This window comes from Eleutherodactylus coqui, chromosome 4 (genome assembly GCF_035609145.1).
Source record: "Eleutherodactylus coqui strain aEleCoq1 chromosome 4, aEleCoq1.hap1, whole genome shotgun sequence".
Classification (NCBI taxonomy): domain Eukaryota; kingdom Metazoa; phylum Chordata; class Amphibia; order Anura; family Eleutherodactylidae; genus Eleutherodactylus; species Eleutherodactylus coqui.
In genome coordinates, this window is record NC_089840.1 from 63,107,739 (window position 1) to 63,133,784 (window position 26,046).

A 26,046-nucleotide genomic window follows, 5' to 3' on the forward strand; every position below is an offset into this window, starting at 1 on the left:
AACTGTGAATACTGCACCTATGGCTATTTCTTCCATGTGGAGTATATTCATTTCCACCAAATACTGTGTTGTATATATTAATCTTTCTATGTGCACTAAACATCTCCCCTATCTTGGGACAGACTAGGTCCCCTAGGTGCCTGACATGGGGCTGCTCTTGTAATGGTGATCATCCTTCATTTAGGCAGGGTTGGCCATGCCAACGTTGGTAAGGAGTAGCGTTCCCATCCTTGTAATTCTCTTACCTTTATTTGCCCTATTTTGTGTTCCCTGCATTCTGGTGATATATTATATGCCTATATTGATCCATTGGGGTCATTAATTACGTCTTGGTCTGACGTGTTGATGACGTCTGTGAGTGGTGCCATACTTGCGTCCTGCGTAACAAATGTAATACATTTACAAAGTTACTTCATTTTGTATGTAAATAACCTGTAAAATCATAGATACTGTTTATTTTTAACCCGTTGAAGTCAGGGAGTTGAAAAATAAAAGAAGATTTAATTCTTAATTACATCCATTTTTTGGCTATATTCACCTCAGGCCACTTTTAGACAAGCATAATAAAGTTGTATGTTTGCACCCATATTACACATGCGTGTCCTGGCCTGACCACAGGTCTGCTGACCTGAACTTACAGCAGCATAGGTTCCTATGCTGCTGTGAGTTTAAGTCTGTAGATCCACAGTTGGGGTGGGACACTCGTCCGTAATACGAGTGCAAAAATGTACCTGTATTAAGCTCGTCTGAATGAGGCCTTATTTGGAAGTATGCCCTTGTACTTAGAAGTCATGACTTACACAGTGCAGAAGTAGATCTTAGTTAGAAATTTATAGAGTAGAACCAAATGTAAGCATAGCTGGCACCAGGTTACAGTGCCAATGAAGAATTCTTTCCATTATAAGAGACACACAGGCAAATCTTATGTATTATTTTAAGCTACATCTTGACTTTTTGATGCGCATCCAAAACACCTCTCATGTTGGTGCACATCCTCACATCATTGCATTGGAAATCATGCTGTGATTTATGATTGTACAAGGATTATATACTATTACAACCTGTAAGACATAACGGAGTTATCTGCATATTACACTCCCTTTTTATTAGCTTGCGCTCCCAAAATATGACTCTGTTTGCACCTACATTGAACCATAGGCGATAAGTAGGTAATCAGATGCATAAGTGGATCCAGAAATCTTCCACCAGTCTACTAGCCTTCACTAGGCAGGGAGGGAGATGCACAGCCAGATCAGGTCCGGATCAAGACCAACAAAGATATCCACCAAAGAATAAGGTCACGTCAGAATCAGATGAAATTTATAAAAAAGCGTATCTTTATTCCTCCATGTTGAAAAAGGCGGGCGACGTTTTGACCTAAATAGGTCTTTATCAAGCTCAGCTAGCTTAGACAAGGAACACATATGTATATACATATATACAAAGTACAAACAGTTCATCTGCAGCTCATCTAGTATGTGACTGTATATATGTATTGTAGTAGTGCAGTACACAGAAGGGCCTGTAGAGGGCTGCAGACAGGACTTCTGGTGCGAGGGTTAACACAAAGGGGTGGAGCAGGAACTAGAAAAGGGCCAGTCCCTGTCAGAATCAAGTGGGGAGTGGACCAGTGCAGCAGAGCTGAGGCCAGAGTCCGACTGGGAAGACAACCCTGGACTCACACCCAAGTTGAGAGGGCCTAGCAAAGGCCAGAGTCCAACAGGGACGACAACCCTGGACTCACACCCAAGTTGAGAGGGCCTAGCAAAGGCCAGAGTCCAACAGGGACGACAACCCTGGACTCACACCCAAGTTGAGATAGACGTTGGCTGAGAGAGAGCCAGATTCGTGGAACTGGAAGGGCTGCTAGCCCAGGGTCTAGTGCAGGGAAGACGACCCTAAACTCTACACCCAGGTGGGGTGCTTATATGAACTGTGTTGTGATTGCGGTCATGATGAATAAACTCTGGCTGGTGCCAGATAAAGAAATCCACGTCTCTGAAGTTTCTACACGTGTGGTGCGCCATTTTCATGTGCGAGAGGTCAGCGATCTGCAGGCAAGTGTACCCCAACTTACCACAGTATATATACAGATTATGGACATAATGAATGGCAATCTAAAATGGAAATTGCCAACATTTGTCAAAACCCCAAGGACTCCAAACAATTCGCTATTCATTATTTAATGATTTTTGTTCTTGTCAACAAATGAATTGTTTGGAGTCCTTGGGGTTTTGACAAATGTTGTCAATTTCCATTTTGGATTGCCCTTAATTATGTCCATATTCTGTATATATACATATATACACTACCGTTCAAAAGTTTGGGGTCACATTGAAATGTCCTTATTTTTGAAGGAAAAGCACTGTACTTTTCAATGAAGATAACTTTAAACTAGTCCTAACTTTAAACAAATGCACTCTATACATTGCTAATGTGGTAAATGACTATTCTAGCTGCAAATGTCTGTTTTTTTGTGCAATATCTACAAAGGTGTATAGAGGTCCATTTCCAGCAACTATCACTCCAGTGTTCTAATGGTACAATGTGTTTGCTCATTGGCTCAGAAGGCTAATTGATGATTAGAAAACCCTTGTGCAATCATGTTCACACATGTGAAAACAGTCTAGCTCGTTACAGAAGCTACAAAACTGACCTTCCTGTGAGCAGATTGAGTTTCTGGAGCATCACATTTGTGGGGTCAATTAAACGCTCAAAATGGCCAGAAAAAGAGAACTTTCATCTGAAACTCGACAGTCTATTCTTGTTCTTAGAAATGAAGGCTATTCCATGCGAGAAATTGCTAAGAAATTGAAGATTTCCTACAACGGTGTGTACTACTCCCTTCAGAGGACAGCACAAACAGGCTCTAACCAGAGTAGAAAAAGAAGTGGGAGGCCACGTTGCACAACTAAGCAAGAAGATAAGCACATTAGAGTCTCTAGTTTGAGAAACAGACGCCTCACAGGTACCCAACTGGCATCTTCATTAAATAGTACCCGCAAAACACCAGTGTCAACATCTACAGTGAAGAGGCGGCTGCGGGATTTTGGGCTTCAGGGCAGAGTGGCAAAGAAAAAGCCATATCTGAGACTGGCCAATAAAAGAAAAAGATTAAGATGGGCAAAAGAACACAGACATTGGACAGAGGAAGACTGGAAAAAAGTGTTGTGGACGGATGAATCCAAGTTTGAGGTGTTTGGATCACAAAGAAGAACGTTTGTGAGACGCAGAACAAATGAAAAGATGCTGGAAGAATGCCTGACGCCATCTGTTAAGCATGGTGGAGGTAATGTGATGGTCTGGGGTTGCTTTGGTGCTGGTAAGGTGGGAGATTTGTACAGGGTAAAAGGGATTCTGAATAAGGAAGGCTATCACTCCATTTTGCAACGCCATGCCATACCCAGTGGACAGCGCTTGATTGGAACCAATTTCATCCTACAACAGGACAATGACCCTAAACACACCTCCAAATTGTGCAAGAACTATTTACAGCAGAAGCAGGCAGCTGGTATTCTATCGGTAATGGAGTGGCCAGCGCAGTCACCAGATCTGAACCCCATTGAGCTGTTGTGGGAGCAGCTTGACCGTATGGTACGCCAGAAGTGCCCATCCAACCAATCCAACTTGTGGGAGATGCTTCTAGAAGTGTGGGGTGCAATTTCTCAAGCTTACCTCAACAAATTAACAGCTAGAATGTCAAAGGTGTGCAATGCTGTAATTGCTGCAAAAGGAGGATTCTTTGACGAAAGCAAAGTTTGATGTAAAAACAATGTTATTTCAAATACAAATCATTATTTCTAACCTTGTCAATGTCTTGACTCTATTTTCTATTCATTTCACAACGCATGGTGGTGAATAAGTGTGACTTTTCATGGAAAACACAAAATTGTTTGGGTGACCCCAAACTTTTGAACGGTAGTGTACATTCACATACTAGATGAGCTGATAGATGAGGGACGTGTGCGCAGTATGGAGCTCCTGATTGTGGCATCCGTTTCCTCAGTAACCACGTTGTGTGGCAGTTGAGCGCCTATATGCTGGCCCTACGTGGTGACGTTAGTGTTGGAGGTACCTCTTTATGGTGACCTCGCGATATTCCCGCACTCACGCGCATGTACCCACTCCATGAGTGATGACGTTGAGGGTTTTTTTTGATTGTCTTGCGGTGCTTCAGTGCTTGCGCGCATGCGCTCAATGTACTTGCGATGACAAAGATAGGGTATAATCACGCAATATTTTACAACTTTTACACGCATGCCCACACTGCACTGAGCCTGATGACATGTCTTGATTTCATTAATTTCAACACATGATGTTATGCTTAACTCATTACCGGCACCCGGCAGTGGCAGAGACCATGTCCACTGTTTCACTTTGGATGAGGTTGGTTTAGCTATTATGTGGTTGATCCTACAGGGGATCTTAGACATCTGATGTGTGTTTGCCACAACCTACTTGGACCCAGCTGAATTTTTTTTGTACTTTGTATGCATGTATTGCGGGAGAGTCAGCTCAGGTAGAGCGCGGGGTTGAAGTGTGAGTGGCAGTCAGAGAACACAATAACAGATAAATTCCATACGGGCTTTGCCTGTGTTTATTTGAAGGCATAAAATAAACAAAATACAGCCTTAACTTCAGGCATAAAAAACAATCCTGCTTATCCAGCACTTACTATACAATAGTCATTCCCTGACTATACGATACGGCTAGCTGCAGCCGCACGAACACCAAGCAATTTGCAGAAAGTCCAGATTTTTCTTGATCAGGAACAATGCGTTACTTCAGGCCAGCAGCTTCCAGCATTCCTAGCTGCACCCAGTCTACTCCCTGTCTGCATAGCTTAAGACTTTATGGACTGGGTTAACTACCCAGCCTCTACACCTGGGGAGCTTGCCTCCCCCTAATAAGACCTGGAGTGGAGGGAGTGGAATAGACAGCACCACTACCAAGCCTGCCATCCATTCCAAAAAAAACAGGCCCAACACATTTTATAAAAAGCATCTCCAGTAACTATATGCTGGAGACCACATCACTTCACTGGTTTTTTCCTGTGTCCCACGCAGTGAGACACGGACTCCCTTCATTCTTAATGGGCGTAATACCTGAACCCAGGTGGAATATAGCGACCGTCCAGAGTTAGCCCCTTCAGTGTCTCACAGTATATGTGTGTGTGTGTATATGTATGTATATATATATATATATATTACTTGTATATGCTAGCTGAGCTTGATAAAGACCTGTTTAGGTCGAAATGTCGCCAGCTGTTTTATCATGAAGGCATAAGGATACGCTTTTTTACAAATTTCATCTGATTCTGCCGTGACCTTACTCTTTGGTGTGCACCTACATTAAAGCCACCGCTGCAAATCTAGCAGAAAATCTCGGATGAAGTAGAGCAGCATGTTGCCCTATTTTGGCCAGCAAGATGCTGGGCATCATGACGGAAACTCAACAAACATCATTATAGTCAATGGGGTCTATCAAACGCTGTTTGTTTCCGTCATAGAACGGATCAGTCTGCAGATGGACCCCCATTTTACTGTTCCCTTGACTGACCAGAAAAATGGAACAACAGAAAAGTGAACATAATTCAAGTTAATTAAATATTGTCCTGCTGCTGGAACCCCAGTGATTATCTATAATATACGATCCAGCAGCTGATGGGTGAGAAATGAAGCATTACATAGGTCTCATTGAAATCAATGAGCTGTCCATATAAAGCACGGATGTGTCCGGTCCTCTAGAGTGAGAGACGCTCATTGCAGCTACTCTCTTTTGTGGCCAATTGACAGATTGAGGTAGCCTTTGACTACCCCCAGTGTTAAGGTCAACAAATGCCTAATTTTGTGGAGCAGCCATGCTGTGAATTGGCTTTGGCAGCTATACTCATATATAGTGTGCCCTCTGCTGCATACATGCGGTAATATGAAAAATTATTCAATACTATTTCCGATTTTCCTCTGGAAATAAACAGTTCATGTATGCATTCATATGTGCAGACTACTAAATATCGCCTTAAGGCCGGCTGCACACGACCAGGTCAGATTCCGAATGTGTTTCACCATAGCATGCTATGGGTGGTATTTGCTGCGGAATCTGGAGGGGGATGCCGCTCCGGATTCCGCAAAGCAAAGTTACCCCTGTGCAGTCGGCCTTGAGGAGTCTTCACACGGAGCTTAATTAGTCCGTGCATACATTTATGCGCCACAATGTTATCCCTATGGGGCTTAAATTTCTTTACCCCAAAATGTAAGATTAAATTCCGCTGCGGAAAAGCTTTCTGCTGCAGAATTAAGAATGTCTTGTGGAATTGTTGTTGCAGATTCTTAACATATAGAAGATGCAATTCGCCAATTAACCCTTTGCAATCCAATTTTGGATTCAGGGGTTCCTAGAGGGCTTTCTCTTTCTGCCATTATACAATGGCGCCATCTGCTGGCCAGAGCCAGTACCACGGTGTGTGACATGCTGGAGAGGCTCCCGACAACAGAGCGGCCAGTAATCTACAGTAAGAATACCCTGCCGGACGTTTTCCGACATCGGAGCTGTACAGCCTTCAATCAGAATGTCTTCAGACGTCAGACAGTGGATTGGAAAGGGTTTTAGTCTGCAAAAACAAATGAAGGAAATTCTACGAAAAGTTCCATGGAAGACCTTTTGCAGTTAAAAATGCAACACAATTTGCAGTATTTGACAAAATCCGCAATACGGCGGCGTACTGCAGACTAATTCCACCCCGTGTGAAAGCACCCTTAGATAAATCAATTACTCAATGTGTCATATGGAAGGCATTATTGGAGGCTTGCATGATGACATCTGTTCCTACATTTATACTGGCTTCTATTACCACTTCATTTCTCTGTCTGCTTAGAGTCACTGAAATTGTATGTACAGTATATCAAAGAAATGCCCTCCTTAATTATCGCACCAGACAAGTCTTCTAACAGGGGAACTTCGATCATTCATTGATGTAATACTCTTCTTCTAGAAAATGCCAAAACATATGTTGTATTGTATTGCAAATAGCATTACACCAAAGCAAACTTTTACAGATGGGTCAAGGGTACTACATATTGCTTACTGTCAGCTTGCATTAAATATTGTGGTTTGAAAGACACGTCGTTAATTGGAAATCTTCCTAATCACATTCAATTATACTTGCTGAATCCTTTGCCAATATCACACTTCTCTTTTGTAAAAACTTGATTTCCAAAGTTTGTAATAACTCTTGCTTACTGTTTTCAGAGTGTGAATTAGACACAGAACAGATGGAGTTTATTGAGTAATACAATACAGGGGTCTCCCCAGGATAGGTCATTAATATCGGATTGGTGGGGTCTGGCTACCAGCCCCCCTGCTAATCAGCTGTTTGTAGCAGAAGGTGTGCCAAAACTAATACAGCTCTGCTATGAGACAAAATAAAAGTTCACAGAGTGCAATGTACTTATGGTGAGTTCACACCTGTGTCTTCTCTCTGCTAGCGCTGACCATCTCTCTGTTCTGCTTTTGGAGCAGAGAAATAAATGTTTCAGTTTTTTCCCCATTTATTTTAATGGTGTTTCAAAAAAACAGGAGGCAAATAGAAAGTATTTTTCCGTCCCCAAAAAATGGAAACCTAATGGAAGGGATGCAAAGAGAAAGATTTCCGTTTTTTGAAACCCCATTGAAATCAATGGTGGAAAAAATGAAAATGACTGTTTTATCTCCAGTACTCTGCTCCATAAACAGAAAGCCCTAACGTAGGTGTGAACTCAGAGGATTTTCTGGGAGTTGAAAATTGATGACCTGTCCTTGGTCAACAGTATCCAATTGGTGGGGGTCCATTACTCAGACTGTTTGAAGAGATTGCAGTTTGAAGAGACTGTGGAGCACCGGTGGGTGCTGCAGTCTCTTCTCAGGCCAGTAACATCACATTCATTTGTCTTGTGGCCTAAAAGCAGCTTGCTTCTATTCAAATCATGTCCTATGAAGAACGGTTAAAGGATCTGGGAATGTTTAGCTTACAAAAAAAGATGGCTGAGAGGAGACTTAATAGCTGTCTACAAATATCTGAAGGGCTGTCACACTGCAGAGGGATCAGCCCTATTCTCATTTGTACAAGGAAAGACTAGAAGCAATGGGATGAAACTAAAAGGAAGGAGACACAGATTAGAAATTAGAAAAAACTTTCTGTCAGTGAGGGTGATCAATGAGTGGAACAGGTTGCCACGGGAGGTGGTGAGTTCTCCCACAATGGAAGTGTTCAAACAAAGGCTGGACAAATATCTGTCTGGGATGATTTAGTGAATCCTCCACTGATCAGGAGGTTAGACCAGAAGACCCTGGAGGTCCCTTCCAACTCTACAATTCTATGATTCTAAGTGAATAGGATTGAACTGCTATATCAAGCAGTGCTCCTTCAAAATCCGATGAGTGCCGCTGTCATTTCAGTCGATACCAGGCACAGCACCATCTATTGTCTAGCAGCTGTGCCTGGTGTTGCAACTTGGCCCTAATGATTTGAATGGAACTGAGCTGCTCTCACCATCTGACTGATGTACCAAACGCCCCCGCCCTGAGAATATCTTGCATGTGACATATGTGTTGCTTCTAGAGATGAGCGAACGTGCTCGTTTAGAGCAATTACTCGATCGCCTGATCGGGCGAAAAGATTCGGGGGGGGGGGGTGGGTTGCAGGGGGGAGTGGGGGGGGGAGAGTTCTCCCCTGTTCCCCCCTGCTACCCCCCCTCCCCCCGTCACCCCCGAATCTTTTCGCCCGAGTAGGAAGTTACTCGAAAAAAGCGAGGCTCGATTGAGTAATTGTCCTAAACTAGCACCTTCGCTCATCTCTAGTTGCTTCCTAATCATCTGTAGAGTTACATGTTTAAACATCTAGAACTTCTGTGCTGATCGCTCTACTTATAAAAAAGAGGCTTTATTCGTGCCAAAATATGTGACTGCCAGCTTTGAACTATCAATGGTCCCTTTGAAAGCTGTTTATTGCTATATCTGTTAACATCTCATAGTAACAGATCAATCATCTTGCTTTATAATTAATAATTAACAGTTTATTCCATAGACCACTTGCTGATTCCTCCCCCGAAATGTATTTGGTAATGTTTAAAAAAAAAAAAAAAAAAAATTGGTATGACACCTTCTATGAGTAACGGAGAAGAAGTTATTTTCTTCATCTAACTCAATAGTCACAGTACACAGTTAGCACAACTGTGCCATCAAGCCATCAATTGTCTACATTTACATCGCCTGCATTCTTTATAATATTCAATTGCCAGCCATAAGAAAAGAAATTTGATAGCAGCCGACTTCTGGGATGACTCGGAATATGCAAATAATGTTCAAAGCACTCATACTGCACATACAAGGCGACACATAGGATAATGCTCCGCGCTCATGCAGCCACTGAGCTGCCCAGGTTTAGGGGTTGAATAAGGACAGATGCCAGTGAACGGTTGAACATATGTATTTCCATATTAGAGACTCCTTGACCTGCCCTGCAGTACAATTCATTTACAAGGATGACATTTCACATCCCGATCCCATATTGATGTAAGGCCTAAATGAAAAAAAAAATACTTGGATTGATCCAAGTAGCAAAAGGGGAATTTTGAATATATTGGACATTAATATTTTTCCATTCTCTGTGCAGCTCTCACTGACCTATTGATGTAATATTCTCATCACAAGAGATAAACTGTGCTCCATTTTATCGTGTACTTCAGTCACGGGAGGAGGAAAAAAGGGTCTGTCAGTAGTGTGTATGTGTGTGTGTGTGTGTGTGTATGTATGTATGCATATATGTATGTATGTATGTATGTATATGCCTTTCTAGCCATTGCACAGAGCAACTATACAACCCGATGAGATGCACTTAGAGCGAAGAATTATCCATTTCCGTAAAACATTTTTGTAGATATTGAATGATGGAGAGACAGAGACCTGCATGCATTGAGACGTGTGAATACTTGGGACCCCAGAAATGCATGTAAATGCTGTCACAACTCATCAGGCAATGACTAGTTCTGGGTATAAGTGCAAGTCTAGCATGACATCACGGTGTCAACGCCAGGCCATGTGATGCAACTATCGATACAGCCGCAGTGTCATTTTGGTGAATGGTGTGTGGGAGAAACATCTCCCTATCTGTAAAGTTACTGATAGACAACCCAGCTAGCCTATCTCCTCAGTCAGTCTATCAGGTTCTCTGGAGGGATTCTTCATGCGACTCTGGATTTCAGGGAATGCTGGTAATACTTAGGGTTCTGTTCTCATAGTTTAGTGCTCTATTAAGTGCTTTGTGTTAGTGTTCTGTGTACACTGCTCAGTGTTCAGTAGCCTGTGTATCTCTGACTTAAAACCAGCTTATCCCCAGCACTGGGGTTACTTTCTTCAGGGCGGGTGCTCCGCTTAGTTGCAGGTCCAGTTGGAGCAGTTCAGAGAGTACCTTATAGTGTTACTCAGCCATTAACCATCATTAGTGTTTGTTTCCTATGTCCGGTTCAAGCCTTCCAGTGTACTCATTGTTCAGGCTGCCAGTGTCGTACTCATTAGGATTTTGCCATTAGTTGCGCTGACAGGCCTGAGCAGACAAATGCAATATATATTAATGGAGTTGTTTTATATTAGAAAACAGATTCTGCTTTTTTTTCCAGAAACAGTTCTACTCTTGTCCATAGGTTGCACCCTATATTGCAGCTCAGCCCTATTTAAGTAAACATTGCAAAGAAGAAATTGTTTTTGTGTCAACTATTCAAATAACCCCCAAAGCCAGAGTTGACCTTTAGAATAGTAATAAGATGTACAAATGTCAGGGGCTATCACATTTCTCATTTGACATTGTTTTATTTCTGCATTTAGACCAGAAAATAGTAATTTTGCTCAGTGAGAAATGAATAAATTTGGGATCATTTGGACTACAGTAACTGTAATCAATGGCATTGTGTTTGGGATTAAATATAAAAAAGACTGGACGACTCTAAGTGTCCTTGATGTGTGATGGAGGAGGCAAATCTCATGCAAATTTATTTGGGAATGCTCAACTATGGGGCCTTTCTGGGCAGAAATTCTAGATCTTATTTTTAGAATGTACAGTACAAGCATCCCTGACAGACCGACAACCTGCCTTTTGGACATGCTGGGAAATACTGAAGTGTCAGGAGAGCATTTTGTGTAGGAAACTCAATAATGTCGTATCAAAGTATATAGGTTTTTGTCATGCATTGGCTTTGACCAACTCTTCCTCTCCCGACTATTTCAGAATTTATTTAAAAGATTTATGAAATTATATGGTTGCAGAAAAGGTTTTATACTAAAATATTTGGGGTTTGTCATACGGTGTGTCTACCTTCAAGATATCTCCAGGGAAAACTATTATTATGGCACCAACTATATCTTGACTTTCAAGTTCTGTTCTGTCATGATCTGTAGTGATGTCAGCCAACAACCCTGGACCATGTGATGTGTCAGGCAAAGGGAGTAACATTGCCCTCTGGTGCCAGCACTGATAGGCTGCCTGGGTTGTCTAGGTTTTGCCCAGTTAGCCTATCAGCTTCAATGTTGAGTTATTTAAGCCTTTGGTACAAGGGTGCCAGTTGTACTGGCCATCACTCTGCATTTCTGCATTCAGAAGTGGTGTTAAACTTGGTTTTATGCTTATACCCTTTAAGTTCTTAGGAACTCATGTGCTCCAGGCGACAGGTTTGTGTGTTGTGCTACCCAGCTTGCTGGACAGCTCCCCTACTAAAACCTGGCAATGTTCTTGCTCCTGGTAAATCCAGTTCTTGTTTCCCTGTGTGGCTTTACCCGTTCCCTTGATTAGGCACACTATAAAAGCCTCATCCTGTGTTTTGTCCGGGCACCCCCAAGTCACCAAGGCCTAGCAGGAACACAGGGTGGCGTTCACACAAATGACAGAAGCACACACACACAATCCACACTGGAAACCCAGGTAGGACTGCGAACTGGTCTCACGGGCAGACATAACATATCCCTACTCTAATGGGACAACCACCATGTGAAAACCTGCCTGCAAGCAGGGCGATTGTCCCGATAAGGACGACCCTGCGCTGGAACCTAGGGACTTACCTATCCCTGGATGGCAAATGATGCGCAGCAGGACAGGACACAGCTCACCCCAACTCACAGAACAGGACTGTTCACACCTGGTGTCGTGAAACCTACACAGACACTAAACATGTCGCTGTTCACACCAACAGCCCAGGGACTTGCATGCAACACAAAACAGGACTGTTCATACACCTTATCTGGCACATGCACAGACCCAATGAACACAACACTGTTCACACACATGTCCAGCCACCTGCACAGACATGCACCAGGCATTATGCATAAAAGCAAAACCTTAAAGAAACGCAACACAGAAACTCCACTCAGAGCTCTGATGCATACAGATAGCCCATAGCTAGCGCAAGTGTCCTCACACCAAGAGGAAAGAGTTAGACACCGTACTGACACACAGGGAACAGTGTCAGGCATCACCCATCTGACACACTCATAAAGCCGCACGTGTAAAAAGGAAGAGAAGAGGGGGTCTGCATATGATGCAGACAGGGAGTACAGGTGTCAAGACTGTCCTCAGGGAAAGTGAGGGAGACACTTCAAACTAGACATGTATAACATAACTTAGAATGAAATTAACACAGAATGCATAAACAGGATAAAATGATCAGTATTCTCTGGCAAGAGAAGCTGGTATTTATGTGCAGCAAACCAGGGGGATTGGCTGGCGAATACCACACTCGAGACTCCAATCCAGCACGAGAATCGTGACATCATGTTTTGTGTTCAGTGTCGGGTGTCGCTAGTGCACTACAAACTGGTTCTCAGTCTTTGTCCATCAGTGAGATCACTCTTTTCAGGGCGGGTGCTCTTCTTGAGAGACCGATCTGGTTTGGGTGTTTCTGGTATAATAGCTTGCCTATTTCACAGTTCCTCACTATGAAAACGAAAGTACTCTTAGGTCATCCAGAATTAGATAAACCTGGCTCACTAGCTCTTTGCTTAGATTCCGTATCTGTCCCAGAACTCATCATCTCGTTGTTTTGTCTGGTTGTACCCCATGTGACACTCATTTAGAGGTGTTCTCCTTCACGGATTTAGCTACCAGAGTTAGACAAAATATTGACCAATATTAGATTTATAGTGTAATATTAAAAAGGGTTTACTGGACCTAAAGTAAAAATTTTATATCCGTAGAATATCCTCCCAAAAAAAAACCACATTTACCATCTTCAGTGGTTCCCCCTCCAACACTGGAGCCCTGGTCACTGCCATATCAAACTCAGAAAAACATGCTACGGTTACGTGCCATTCATAGCGCACATAACCGCTTAGCCAGTCACAGTCATTGGTCTGGCAGAATAAGAAAAAATTGTGAAAGATTTTATCTTCCTTGCTGGAGATTTATCAAACTTCTTTATTCAATGAAAATTAAAAAATATGTACATGGCTACAAATGGAGTTCAGAGGTCTTCACCAATGTGTTTCGAACACAGGTAGGATAAGATGCATGTTCTTATTCCTGGTATAGTCATCTCATAGTGCAGCCATGATATTTAAAAACAAACTGAACCAATAGGATCTTGTGACTCAGCCCTAGAAAAAGTGAAACTCATTAATTAACTCCAAAGTAACCAGACACACAGTCATGCATGAGAAAGGTGAGAGTTGTAATATATTGTAAATATTGATCTACTCAGTCTTTTGTGTAGAGAATCCTGTTTAGTATCTAGAAGAGGGAATATTTATACAGATGACACAAAAATTTGTAAATGGTGAGAGTGTCATGATTAGGGGTGAATAGGGCAAAAAAAAAGCTTCAAGACATCTCCATATCATGGACACTCAAGCCATAAATATTTTGAGTCAGAGATCACCTTTAATGTCATCAGTTTATTCTCCAGGTATACAATACAGCAGAGAATCTTCCTTTACTATCCATAAAGCAGCAGTAGTGATGGGCGAACGTTTGAAAAGTTTGATTCAGCTGGTTTGCCAAATTTAATCAAAAAACAAACTGGAACTGAATCCATACCCTTAAAACTGGTGTATAAAACTGTCTAAGAGTCATAAAATTCCTCCTCACTTGGCTAAATGTTCAGTTTCGGCAAACCTAAACCTCGGGCGATCCGTCTTGGCCTGACCTACTAAAATTCCTCTTCCTCCTCACACTATTGCCTTTCAACAATGGGGTCCTAGGTTCAAATCTGGCCAAGAGCAACCTCCGCATAAGGAATTTTTTAGAAACCAACATAAATATCAATGCAGATGTTGCCCTTGGTCAGATTCGAACTCATTGCTGCAAGGTGACACTGCTAACATAGGTGTATGAATTTTAGTGGGTTTTGCAGAGATAAACTGCTAAATGTTTGGTTCTGCACAAACCCTCGAGCGAAGTTCGACCTGAACTTTCAGTTCGTTCAGTACTATGCAGTAAATATACAGTAAGCTGTTCCCTTATGTCAATTAGAAATTCTATTTAGCAATTTATTGCATGCTATCAATAAATTTATTAACGGTTGTCTTAAAAAGTTTTTGTGACGTTAGATGGACATGGGCATGCAAATCATCAAGATGCGCTCCTGGCATCTCCTTCTGTAATTGCCACCCAACAATATCTCAAATGTACTCGATTCAAGGCAAGTTTGGAGACATGCCATGGTAGCACGTTTAGGCCCTGCAGGCTGCTCACATTTGCATAGGCAACATATTGCCTGGCATTTTTGTGTTGAAAAATCGATCTTGGGACATTTTGGAGAAATGGCTGTACTACTGGTTGCATGACCAAATCAGCAAAAAACGCTGATCTGGTAGTATACCTGGAATCCGACTACTGTACATTATGCCACCCCACACCAAAATCCTGTGAGTAGAACAAGTCGGACGTTCCCTTGTGAAGTCCTCTTCATGGCATTGTCCACATGGTCTCCAGACCAATCTCTGGCTATCACTGCATCCGAGACAAAAGCAAAACTCATTGCTGAAAACGACAGACCTCCATTCCAGCCTCCATTTCTGTCTTGCTCTACACTATGATAGCCTTTGAGAGCGGTGGCCTGAGGTCAATGGAACATGTCGTTGGACATCTGGCTTGTATCCTAATGTTGTGCAAGTGTAGTGTTGTGCAAGAGTAAACGTATGTATCCATAAGTATGAATTTGTTTGTCTTGTGCCTATGTATTGTCAGTGTCTAATATGTGCATGCATTTGATGTGTATTGCGCCTCTGCAGCACTGAATGGGTTACTGTCTACGTTATGTCTGAAAAATGTATCATCTTGTGTGTCATGTGACCATGTTATATATATGTGATTGCAAGGTGTATGCAGGTCAGTCTAAGGAAATCTGAGAGAGTCTACGTCTTAGGAAGTCTAAGCCGGAGTCTAACAGCAGTCTGGAAGAAGCAAGGAACTTTTATTGAGTAGAAGAGACTGTGCCTTCTCTTGTAAGGAGCCCCAGGATGGAAGAGGCTGAGCGATTGCCTTGTGTGTGCCCTGGACCCAATTTACCCAGGCCTTCCTGCTATTAACATGGAGGACTGAGAGAGTGAGAGGAACCACCATGCACCGCTGAGTGCCCTTCCCTTGAATGTGAGTTTTGACTGGTAGAGAGCTGGAGAGAGAGAGAGAAGGAGAGGGGCCGGGAACAGAACCCACCGATAACTTGGACTGTGGACTCATCTATCATCCTGTGATTCCTCCCTGTCATTACAGTAATTTGTCTGCACCAGTGTCGTGATGGCTTATGTAAACTGTTTGGACTGTTAACTTTTGTTACAAGTAAACAAGCACTGCCGACTGTTCCTGGTTTTGCTCTGAAACATTTCCCTGTGTGTGGACTACTTTATTCAACCATCCAGATTCATTGCAGTGGACGGAACGGTAGCGTCACGAGTGACAAAACGGACTTAAGGTAAACCACATCTTGGGTTACCCTGTGAAACTCCCCAAGCAGTAACTTGGTCGGGTCCCATGCTACCCCCAGGGGAGGAGAGGGTAGAGCCCAGTGACAAGGCTTCAATCTACCTCGCTATCTCCTTGGCTGTGGGCCTGTTCCCCGAATGCTGCTCAAGCACCTTCTGATGGTTTGTGTGGACACAGTTCGATGCTCTAGGCTCAGGATGTGACATCCAATTTCACTTGTAGTACAGAATGGATCACTATGCGCCATTCTTCTAATTTGATGATCTGTCCGTGCAACTCTTGCTGTCATTGGACTTTGTCATTGTTTTCGCAACCACTGGGACATTGAATATGCACCTAGTAATCTGCCAGAGCAATAAACCAATGCCTCTCATTTCAAGAATTTTGTCTTTCTCAATTTGCAACAAATAATGATTAACTGGCTCATTGACAAATATAACACAAGAATTTATCTGATTTGAGAGGTTTTATGGAGCTAAAAAAAAATCCTTTCGATCTGGCTTTAATACCACTGAAGCTCCTCCCACATGGCACAGATTGGAGCTAGGAGCTTTAAGATTTGATCATTTGCATATCTTGGAGACACCTTTTAACTTTCTTGATTTGCATAACCTTAAGGATTGTCCTTCTTGGCATTGCAAGTTCAATGTTAAGAAATGTACATATTTGTGATAAAGCTGGATGACTGTCACTTCTCAGAAGGAAGGGTTGATGCTCAGGTTTTCCTAAACTTCTGCATGGCTAATAGACTAAATAAACCCTGCTTCTGTAACAACACATGTGCTTTGAAGACTGAGTGCCAACCTCTGGTTGGAGCTGTAAAGGCATTGATATTGTTTTAACACTTCTTTTTCCAGAAACAGCTATATCTAAAAGAAAGACCATTGAGATTGGGGGAGCCGTGCTGGTGTCATGGCAGCCGGGGGTCTTTCCCCAGGGCTGTCTTAGGAGACTGCCTATCAAGCCATCCCTGTGTATTTTGTAAAAGTTTTTCAGTACATGATATGGTACTTTAACCCGTTCCCTCCTCATGATGTAAGGGTACGTCATGGGAGTGGGGTACTTCCCGCAAAATGACATACCCTTACGTCATAGGAATAGCGCGAGATCATGACTGATCCCGCGCTATCCCACAGCAGGAACCGGCTGTGAGTCATAGCCGGCCTTCCGGTACAGCAGCGGGGGTGCATCGGAGATGCGCCCCCTGCTGTTAACTCCTTCCCTGCCGCGATCTATATAGATCGCAGCATGAGAAGGGTTCACAGAGGGAGCGCGCTCCCTCTGTGAAGTTGCCGGGCTCTCACGATATAATCACAGAGAACCCGACCTGTTGCCATGGCAACAGGATGCCAGATACTGGCGTCCTGTGTTGCCAGTGCCTGGGATCGCTGTATAAGCGATAAGGCATGGCAGGACAGAAGTCCTGCCATGCCTTATCACAGCGATCATCAGTGCTGTGCTTTAAGTCCCTCAGAAGGACATAGATGGTGTAAAAAAAAAAGCTAATAAAAATGTACAAAAAAGAAAAATATAAAAAGATTTTTAAAAAAAACCTTTTTTGTGCTTTTTCTCATATTAGCATAAAAATAGGTAAAAGAAAATTAAAATGGCACATATTTGGTATTGACGCGTCCGTAGCGACGTGTACAAAAAGTTGAACTTGCTTTTTATTTTGTACGGCAAAAAACTTTAAAAAAAAACATTAAAAAACCGAGGCAAAATGCTAATTTTTAGCATTTTGCCTCACAAAAAATGCAATAAAAGTGATCAAAAAAGCCATATATTCCCCAACATGGTACCAATAAAAACTACAGCTCGTCTCGCAAAAAAAAAGCCCTCTTAGAGCTCCGTACATAGAAAAATAAAAAAGTTACAGGACTTTCAATGCAGCGATATAGAAAAAAAGAAAGATTTCCAAAAAAGGGGTTTTATTGCAGAAAAGTGGAAAAACCTAAACAAAATGTAAGAATTTTGGTATCGTTGTAATCACACCGGCCCGCAGAAAAAATGTATTGTATCATTTATGCTGCATGATTAACGCTGTAAAAAAAAAAAAAATCTATGGCAGAATTAATGCGTTTTCTCTCCCTATTATCATAAAAAAAATAATTAAAGTTTTACAATATAGTCTATGTACCCAAAAATGGCATCATCAAAAACTACAATTCGCCACGCAAAAAACAAGACCTTATACGGCCGCGTCGACACAAAAGTAAAAAAATTATGGCTTTTGAAAAATGGAGATGAAAATCCGCCAAAAATCGTTTGGTCCTTAAGCCCAAAATAGGCCATGTCATTAAGGGGTTAAATAGCACCATTGAAAACTGCAACTCGTCCTGCAAAAAACAAGCCTTCATACACCGACATTGATGGATAAATAAAGGAGTTACGATTTTTTTAAAGGGGGAAGGAAAAGGGGCCGCGTCATGAATGGGGTTAAAACCCTCAGAACAAACTTTTATTGGCACTCAGATACATACATTTGACATCAGTAGAAACAGAAACTCAAAAAATGTTTTCCACATCAGAGGTGATCAGTGTGGCCCCCTTTATCACTCCACACACGGAGCCGGTAGTCAAGTTCTTGCCATACATGTTGTAGCGGATCATGACTGACTGATGCAATGGCTTCTCTGATACGTACTGGCAGATAATGCATGGTGGGTGGTAAGGAGGGCATGTAGACTATCTATAACACTGCCTATAGAAAATAAAATACACAAGGTGTAAGGTCCGGGGAACATGGAGGCTGAGGAAGAAGGTCGCTATCGTCACCACCTGCATGGCCAATCCATACTGAGCTCACATCTCACTTCATTGTGAAAATGGGGGATGACCCGTCCTGTTGGAAGATGAAACCTGGGATTCCTTGTTCCAGCTGAGGCAGACGCCATATCTGTAGTGTCCAGGTACGAAATCCCCGGGATTGTTTCCTCATGGAAAAAGAAGCTGCCAAACACTTTCCTGCTGGTTATAGCGCAAAACACACTCATCTTGGGAGAGTTGCGTATCTGCGCCACGTAGACAGGTGGGTTTTTACTCCCCCAGATTCTGGCATTATGCTTGTTAACTCCTCGAAAGGTGGAAGGCGGCTTCATCACTGGACATTAACGCAAATTGATGGTTTCATGGAGTCTTTAGAGTTGTGATACTCTTGCAGAAAGAACGTTGCCTCGCTTTATCGTCTGGTTTCAGGGCCAGCAACAACTACAATCGGTAAGGATAACATCACAAACATTTGCGCAGAATCTTCCGCACAGTCGGCTGTGGGACGTTCAGTTCCCTGCTTGCTCTGACGTTGGATTTCTGAGGACTTTGTGTAACTTGCATGGACGCGCTCTACTGTTTCCACTGGACGGACGGATGATCTTCACTAAGGCCTCATGCCCACGGCCGTGTCGGGCTCTGCCAGCAGAATATTGCAGCAGAGTCTGACACGGCGCCCCACAAAGACCTCATACTCACCTCTCCAGATCCGCTGCGAGAGTCCCGTCTGGCAAGCCGGGTGGTGGGTGGTGGGTGGTGACGCGTAATCACATGATACTTCCGCTGTGCTCACAGCGGAAGTATCGCGTGATGGACAGCTTCCATTGACCACAGTGGAAGTCAGCCGCACGTTTTTACACGGCAAATGGAACATGCCACGATTTCTTTCACGCTGCGGAATTCTGCGGTCGTGTTCTGCAGCGTGAACATTGCAAAGCAAAAAGCTATTAGGTTCAATATATGCATCAAAAACGCGCTGCAATGCTGAAAATAGAACATACAGCAGCCGTTTTAGTGCGGCTCATAAACGCTGCGCTAAACCGCTCATCTGAGAAGCCCCATTTTGCAGAAAAAAAACGAGAGAGAGGCCTAAAGCCCATCTCAAACAGGCATTTGTAAAAACGCATTTTACAGCATTTTAGAACTGCGTTTTTAACGCAACCCCTATGTTGTGCGTTAAAAAGCGCTGCTGTAACGCACTAAAATAGAACGGACAACGTTCGATTTAGTTCGCGTTAGAAACGCCGCGCTAAAAGTGCTCATCTATGAAGCCCCATTGAAATGAATGGAGGCTCAGTATAGCATTTATAGCCTAAGGCCTCCCTCATACAGGCGCTTTTTACCGCGACTAGCACAGCATTTTTTAGCGCCGCGCACATTGTCATATAACGTTTCCCAAGCTTCGAATGGAGCCTCTCAGACAGCTATTCCAGCACCGCAATTTTCGAGCGGAGTTTGTTCTAGTTTTGACATTTAGCGCCCCTCATCCGTCATGAGATAAGCTAAACTGCGCTGCTGCCAAATGTGAAAGTAAAATAGCGACAAAGTGTTTGCCGATTGCCTGTGTGAGGGAGGCCTAAGACTGTCCTTGTTGCCCATAGCAACCTATCACAGCACAGCTTTCATTTTACCTCAGCAGCTTGAGAAATGAAAGCTGCGCCGTGATTGGTTGCTAGGGGCAACAAGGACGTCTTATGGTGGACAGTGAAAATTTTTGGATTTTTTGTTTCACTTTATATCACATTTCCGTATCTGAGTGTCATTAAACGGGAGTTATGGGGGAGGGGGAAGATGGTTTGTAATAACGTGTATGGGCTGAAGAGAAGAGGAGAACATAAAGCAGTTATGGTGGTCCTAGTTCTAAATCAGCCGAGTCCCGGATACAGTGTGCTTCTACGGACAGGACTCACTCGTACAATGCCGTTCTCACATCTCTCCACAGCCGCACCTGCCAAGCGGAGAAAGAACTACATCCCCCATAATGCAACTCGCCTGCGCCTGTCACTGGCAGCATCCTGCACAATGCACGGCAGACAGTAGAGCAGAGACAGCGCTGCCAGGGAGGAGTCCTGAGCCCACCAGGAGCCCCTGGCACTGCCCCACACTCCCTTGTCTGGGGATCCCCTGCCCTGCTGGGTGCAGTGAGGAGGAAGAAGAGAGCTGCTGCCACTGCCATCCCTGCACACACATCTACCCAGGCGGCACACACACTGGCACCCACAGCAGTGGATTGCAGAGCCTCCCACGCCGCTCTCCTCCCCGCACCGTGCTGCCTGCTGCATTCGGGAGGCAGAGGGGCAAATCCAGCATGAGACGAGGATGATGCCAGCAAGGAAAGGTCCGGAGAGCAGATACCCCCTGCACTACCTGGTGTGGCACAACAAATGCCGGGAGCTGGAGAAGGAGCTCAGCGAGAAGCAGGTGGGTCTCATCATATGTGGGCACAGGGAGGTGGCATGTCATATGCTGGGTATATACCCACTATGGAGCAGGGTGTGGGGCATCTGTGGCATGTTCTGCACTATACATGGGCATGTACTGGATGGTGACTCACAGCGACTTCTGTTCCCCATTCTTAGCTGGCAGGATCAGTTCTTTCTATTCTGCACATCCTATGTTAGGGTGTATTCACAAATGCAATTATTTCTTTTTTTTAAGCAAAAAGTGAAAAAAAATACCAAAATTATTTTAAACGGATGCAATGACATGGGCGATGCTGCAAGATAGAAAAAAATCGTAGCACGTCCCATTTTTGCGCGATTCCGTTTAAGAATTGCCCATTCTTCCCTATGGAAGCAGAAAAAATTGTAAAAAATCGCACTCGCATGTAAAGGTGAGTTTTATGCGATTTTTCTATTTTTACTGTTGAAATAACATGCGATTTTTTTTTTTCGCACGCGTAAAAAAAATTCACGTGTTTTTCTTGCAAAACGCATCTAGTCACATGCAAAAGCGCTGGCAAGTGCTGGGGAAACGCAGACCGATATCGCCATTGTAAACCGATTGATTTTTTTTTTCTGCGAGGAAAAAGGCATCGCATCATGGCTGCACATGCGGTTTTCACACACACATCTAAAAAAATAGTGCGATAGGAAATCGCACTCGCAATAAAAATCATTGAAGGAACCTGATCTGGTATCGCTCTTATTAACCAGTGATTTTTTTCCCCCTTTTTCTACGATTGCAATGCGTTTTGCGCAAGAAACGTATTGCATCACTGCACATGCGTGAAAATCGCATGTTGTTCCAATAGTAAAAATTTGCATCGCACTTGCATGAAAATCGCATTTACATGCAAGTGTGATGCAATTTTTTTGTCTTCCATAGGAAATAACGGACGATTGAAATCAATGGGTTATTTTCCCGTGCGAATTCATATCGCAATCCGTGCGGGAAAACTGTTCATGTGAATGCACCCTAAATGACATTGATACAACTTGTGTATTCTGGAGGTATTTTTATGTGTATGGGTAATATTTGTATCTTTTCTCTTGTTTGACACTTTGTATGCTGTATTTATAAACATCTATGTTTGTAATGTAAATACAATGTATCAATATTGTTATGTTACATGAGACGATACTGGGACTGTGGAGGAGGAAAGGAGGGGCGAGTGTATGTAGAAGTAGTATGTGGGCGAACATACATGCTGTCTACCGCTGCTACTTCATCTGTAGTGTATAACCACCTCCCTGCTGGACTGTTCTTCTCCTCCATCCTTCTATATTATGCTCATTTCTTGGCATGGTCGGAGTCTGCCATGTCATTTATAATACAAAAAATATATGAAAATGTGGGCTTTAATGAGTTTTCCTGACTGGTACAATATGTAGTATGATCTTTCTGGTAGCCATATAATATCACCCTATATTATATGTGTAAATAGAAGAAGATGAACATATCTAGAAATATTGGGCTTGTGAGTTTGGTAATTCGCCATAAACATATTGTAACCCTAATGATTTTGTACAATAATCCTATAGGACAGTTTTCACACATAATCCTAGGGAGTGACCGAGCGGCTTCTGCCACATTCAGATCTCTGTCCAGTAGTGGCATCTGTCTGAGCTAGCCAGCCTAATCATGTGGCTCAACCCACTGACAGCTATTGACGCTCATAGAAACATAGAAAATTGACAGCAGAAAAAGTCCACATGGTTCCTCTAGTCTGCCCTTACGTTATTTGCTTGTTATTTCTCTCTTAGGATAGATCTATGCTTTTCCCCGGCAGCCTGAATTAATTTATCATTTTCCAACCACAACCATGTCTGCTGGAAGTTTGTTCCAAGCATTTACAACTCTTTCAGTAAAACAATATTTTTTCATGTTGCATCTGATTTTCCTCCATTCTGCACCATTATTTTAGTGTTTAGTTTCTTAACACTTCACTACTGAACCTTTTTTATACATTTGACATAAATTATGGTTTCCATCATGTCTCCCCTCCCCCTTCTCCCCTCTTCCTTCTCTCCCCCTGCAACATATATAAAGGTTTCCATCATGTCCCTCCTCTCACTTCTCTCCTCCTGTAACATATCTAAAGGTTTCCATCATGTCCTCCCTCTCCCTCCTCCCCTTCTGTAACATATACAAAGGTTTCCATCATGTCCCTTCTCACCCATCTCTCTTCCTGTAACATATATAAAGGCTTCCATCATGTCCCTTCCAGTCATTGTTACAAGGCTTGTATAAAGAGTCTAACTTTGGCTTCAAGGAATGCTGCCTCCTAATAGGTAGCACTGTGGAGGTACTATTCCATCTTCCTTATTTGCTTCTTCCCTCCTGTAACATATATAAAGGTTCCCATCATGTCCCGCTATCCCTTCTTTCTTCCTGTAACATATATAAAGGTTCCCATCATATCCCGCTATCCCTTCTTTCCTCCTGTAACATATATAAAGGATTCCATCATGTCCTTCCTCTCCCTTCTCTTCTCCTGTAGCATATATAACAGTTTACATCATATCCCCCTCTCCCTTCTCTCCTCCTGTAACATGTATAAAGGTTTCCATCATGTCCCGCTATCCCTTTTTTTCCTCCTGTAACCTATATAAAGGTTTCCATCATGTCCCCCTCTCCCTTATCTCCCCATGTAACCTATATAAAGGTTTCCATCATGTCCCCCTCTCCCTTATCTCCCCATGTAACCTATATAAAGGTTTCTATCATGTCACCCTCTCCCTTCTCTCCTCCTGTAGCATGTATAAAGGTTTCCATCATGTCCCTCCTCTTCTCCTCCCCTTCTGTAACATATATAAAGGTTTCTATCATGTCCCTCCTCTCTCTTCACTCCTCCTGTAACATATATAAAGGTTTCCATCATGTCCCACCCTCCCTTCTCCTGTAACATATATAAAGGTTTCTATCATGTCCCTCCTCTCTCTTCACTCCTCCTGTAACATATATAAAGGTTTCCATCATGTCCCACCCTCCCTTCTCCTGTAACATATATAAAGGTTTCCATCATGTCCCTCCTCTCCCTCCTCCCCTTCTGTAACATATACAAAGGTTTCCATCATGTCCCTCCTCACCCTTCTCTCTTCCTGTAAAATATATAAAGGTTTCCATCATGTCCCTCCCAGTCATTCTTACAAGGCTTGTATAAAGTGTCTAACTTTGACTTCAAAGAATGCTGTCTTTCATCTTCCTTATTTGCTTCTTCCCTCCTGTAACTTATATAAAGGTTTCCATCATGTCCCTCCTTTCCTTTCTCTCCTCCTATATCATATATAAAGGTTTCCATCGAGTCTTCCCTCTCCCTTCTCTCATCCTGTAACCTATATAAAGGTTTCCATCATGTCCCACCTCTACCTTCTCTCCTCCTGTAACTATAGATGAGCGAGTATACTCGCTAAAGGCAATTGCTCGAGCGAGCATTGCCTTTAGCAAGTATCTCCCCCGCTCGAGACTGCAGGCACGGAGCTGCGGTGGAGAGCGGGGCGGAACAGAGGGGAGATCTCTCTCTCCCTCTTCCCCGCTCCCTCCTGCTGACAGCCGCTATTCACCGCTCCCCTGCACCAGCACCCGAACCTGCAGTCTCGAGCGGGGGAGATACTCGCTAAAGGCAATGCTCGCTCGAGCAATTGCCTTTAGCGAGTATACTTGCTCATCTCTACCTGTAACCTATATAAAGGTTTCCATCATGTCCCAACTCTACCTTCTCTCCTCCTGTAACCTATATAAAGGTTTCCATCATGTCCCACCTCTATCTTCTCTCCTCCTGTAACCTATATAAAGGTTTCCATCATGTCCCTCCTCTCCCTCCTCCCCTTCTGTAACATATACAAAGGTTTCCATCATGCCCCTTCTCACCCTTCTCTCTTCCTGTAAAATATATAAAGGTTTCCATCATGTCCCTCCCAGTCATTCTTACAAGGCTTGTATAAAGAGTCTAACTTTGGCTTCAAAGAATGCTGTCTTTCATCTTCCTTATTTGCTTCTTCCCTCCTGTAACTTATATAAAGGTTTCCATCATGTCCCTCCTTTCCTTTCTCTCCTCCTATATCATATATAAAGGTTTCCATCGAGTCTTCCCTCTCCCTTCTCTCATCCTGTAACCTATATAAATGTTTCCATCATGTCCCACCTCTACCTTCTCTCCTCCTGTAACTATAGATGAGCGAGTATACTCGCTAAAGGCAATTGCTTGAGCGAGCATTGCCTTTAGCGAGTATCTCCCCGCTCGAGACTGCAGGCACGGAGCTGCGGGGGAGAGCGGGGCAGAACAGAGGGGAGATCTCTCTCTCCCTCTTCCCCGCTCCCTCCTGCTGACAGCCGCTACTCACCGCTCCCCCGCGCCGGCACCCGAACCTGCAGTCTCGAGCGGGGGAGATACTCGCTAAAGGCAATGCTCGCTCGAGCAATTGCCTTTAGCGAGTATACTTGCTCATCTCTACCTGTAACCTATATAAAGGTTTCCATCATGTCCCAACTCTACCTTCTCTCCTCCTGTAACCTATATAAAGGTTTTCATCATGTCCTCCCTCTCTCTTCTCTCCTCCTGTAACATATATAAAGGTTTCCATCATGTCCCCCTCTCCCTTCTCTCTTCTTCTAACCTATATAAAGGTTTCCATCATGTCCCCCTCTCCCTTCTCTCCTCCTGTAACATATATAATGGTTTCCATCATGTCCCCCTCTCCCTTCTCTCTTCTTCTAACATATATAAAGGTTTCCATCATGTCCTCCTCTCCCTTCTCTCTTCTTCTAACATATATAAAGGTTTTCATCATGTCCCCCTCTCCCTTCTTTCCTCCTGTAACATATATAATGGTTTCCATCATGTCTTCCCTCTCCCTTTTTTCCCTGTAACATATATAAAGGTTTCCATCATGTCCCCC

At 43.3% G+C, this 26,046-nt stretch overlaps 1 protein-coding gene across 1 annotated transcript in view; it reads left to right on the forward strand.

Moving 5' to 3' along the window:
* Positions 1 to 20,726: 20,726 nt before the first annotated feature.
* ANKRD13B (ankyrin repeat domain 13B) overlaps positions 20,727 to 26,046 on the forward strand; it is a 170,144-nt gene continuing 164,824 nt past the window's right edge. The window contains exon 1 of the mRNA XM_066599585.1: positions 20,727 to 21,127. Coding sequence (XP_066455682.1) covers positions 21,026 to 21,127 — 102 coding nt within the window. The 5' untranslated portion in view covers positions 20,727 to 21,025. The remainder of the gene's footprint in view (positions 21,128 to 26,046) is intronic.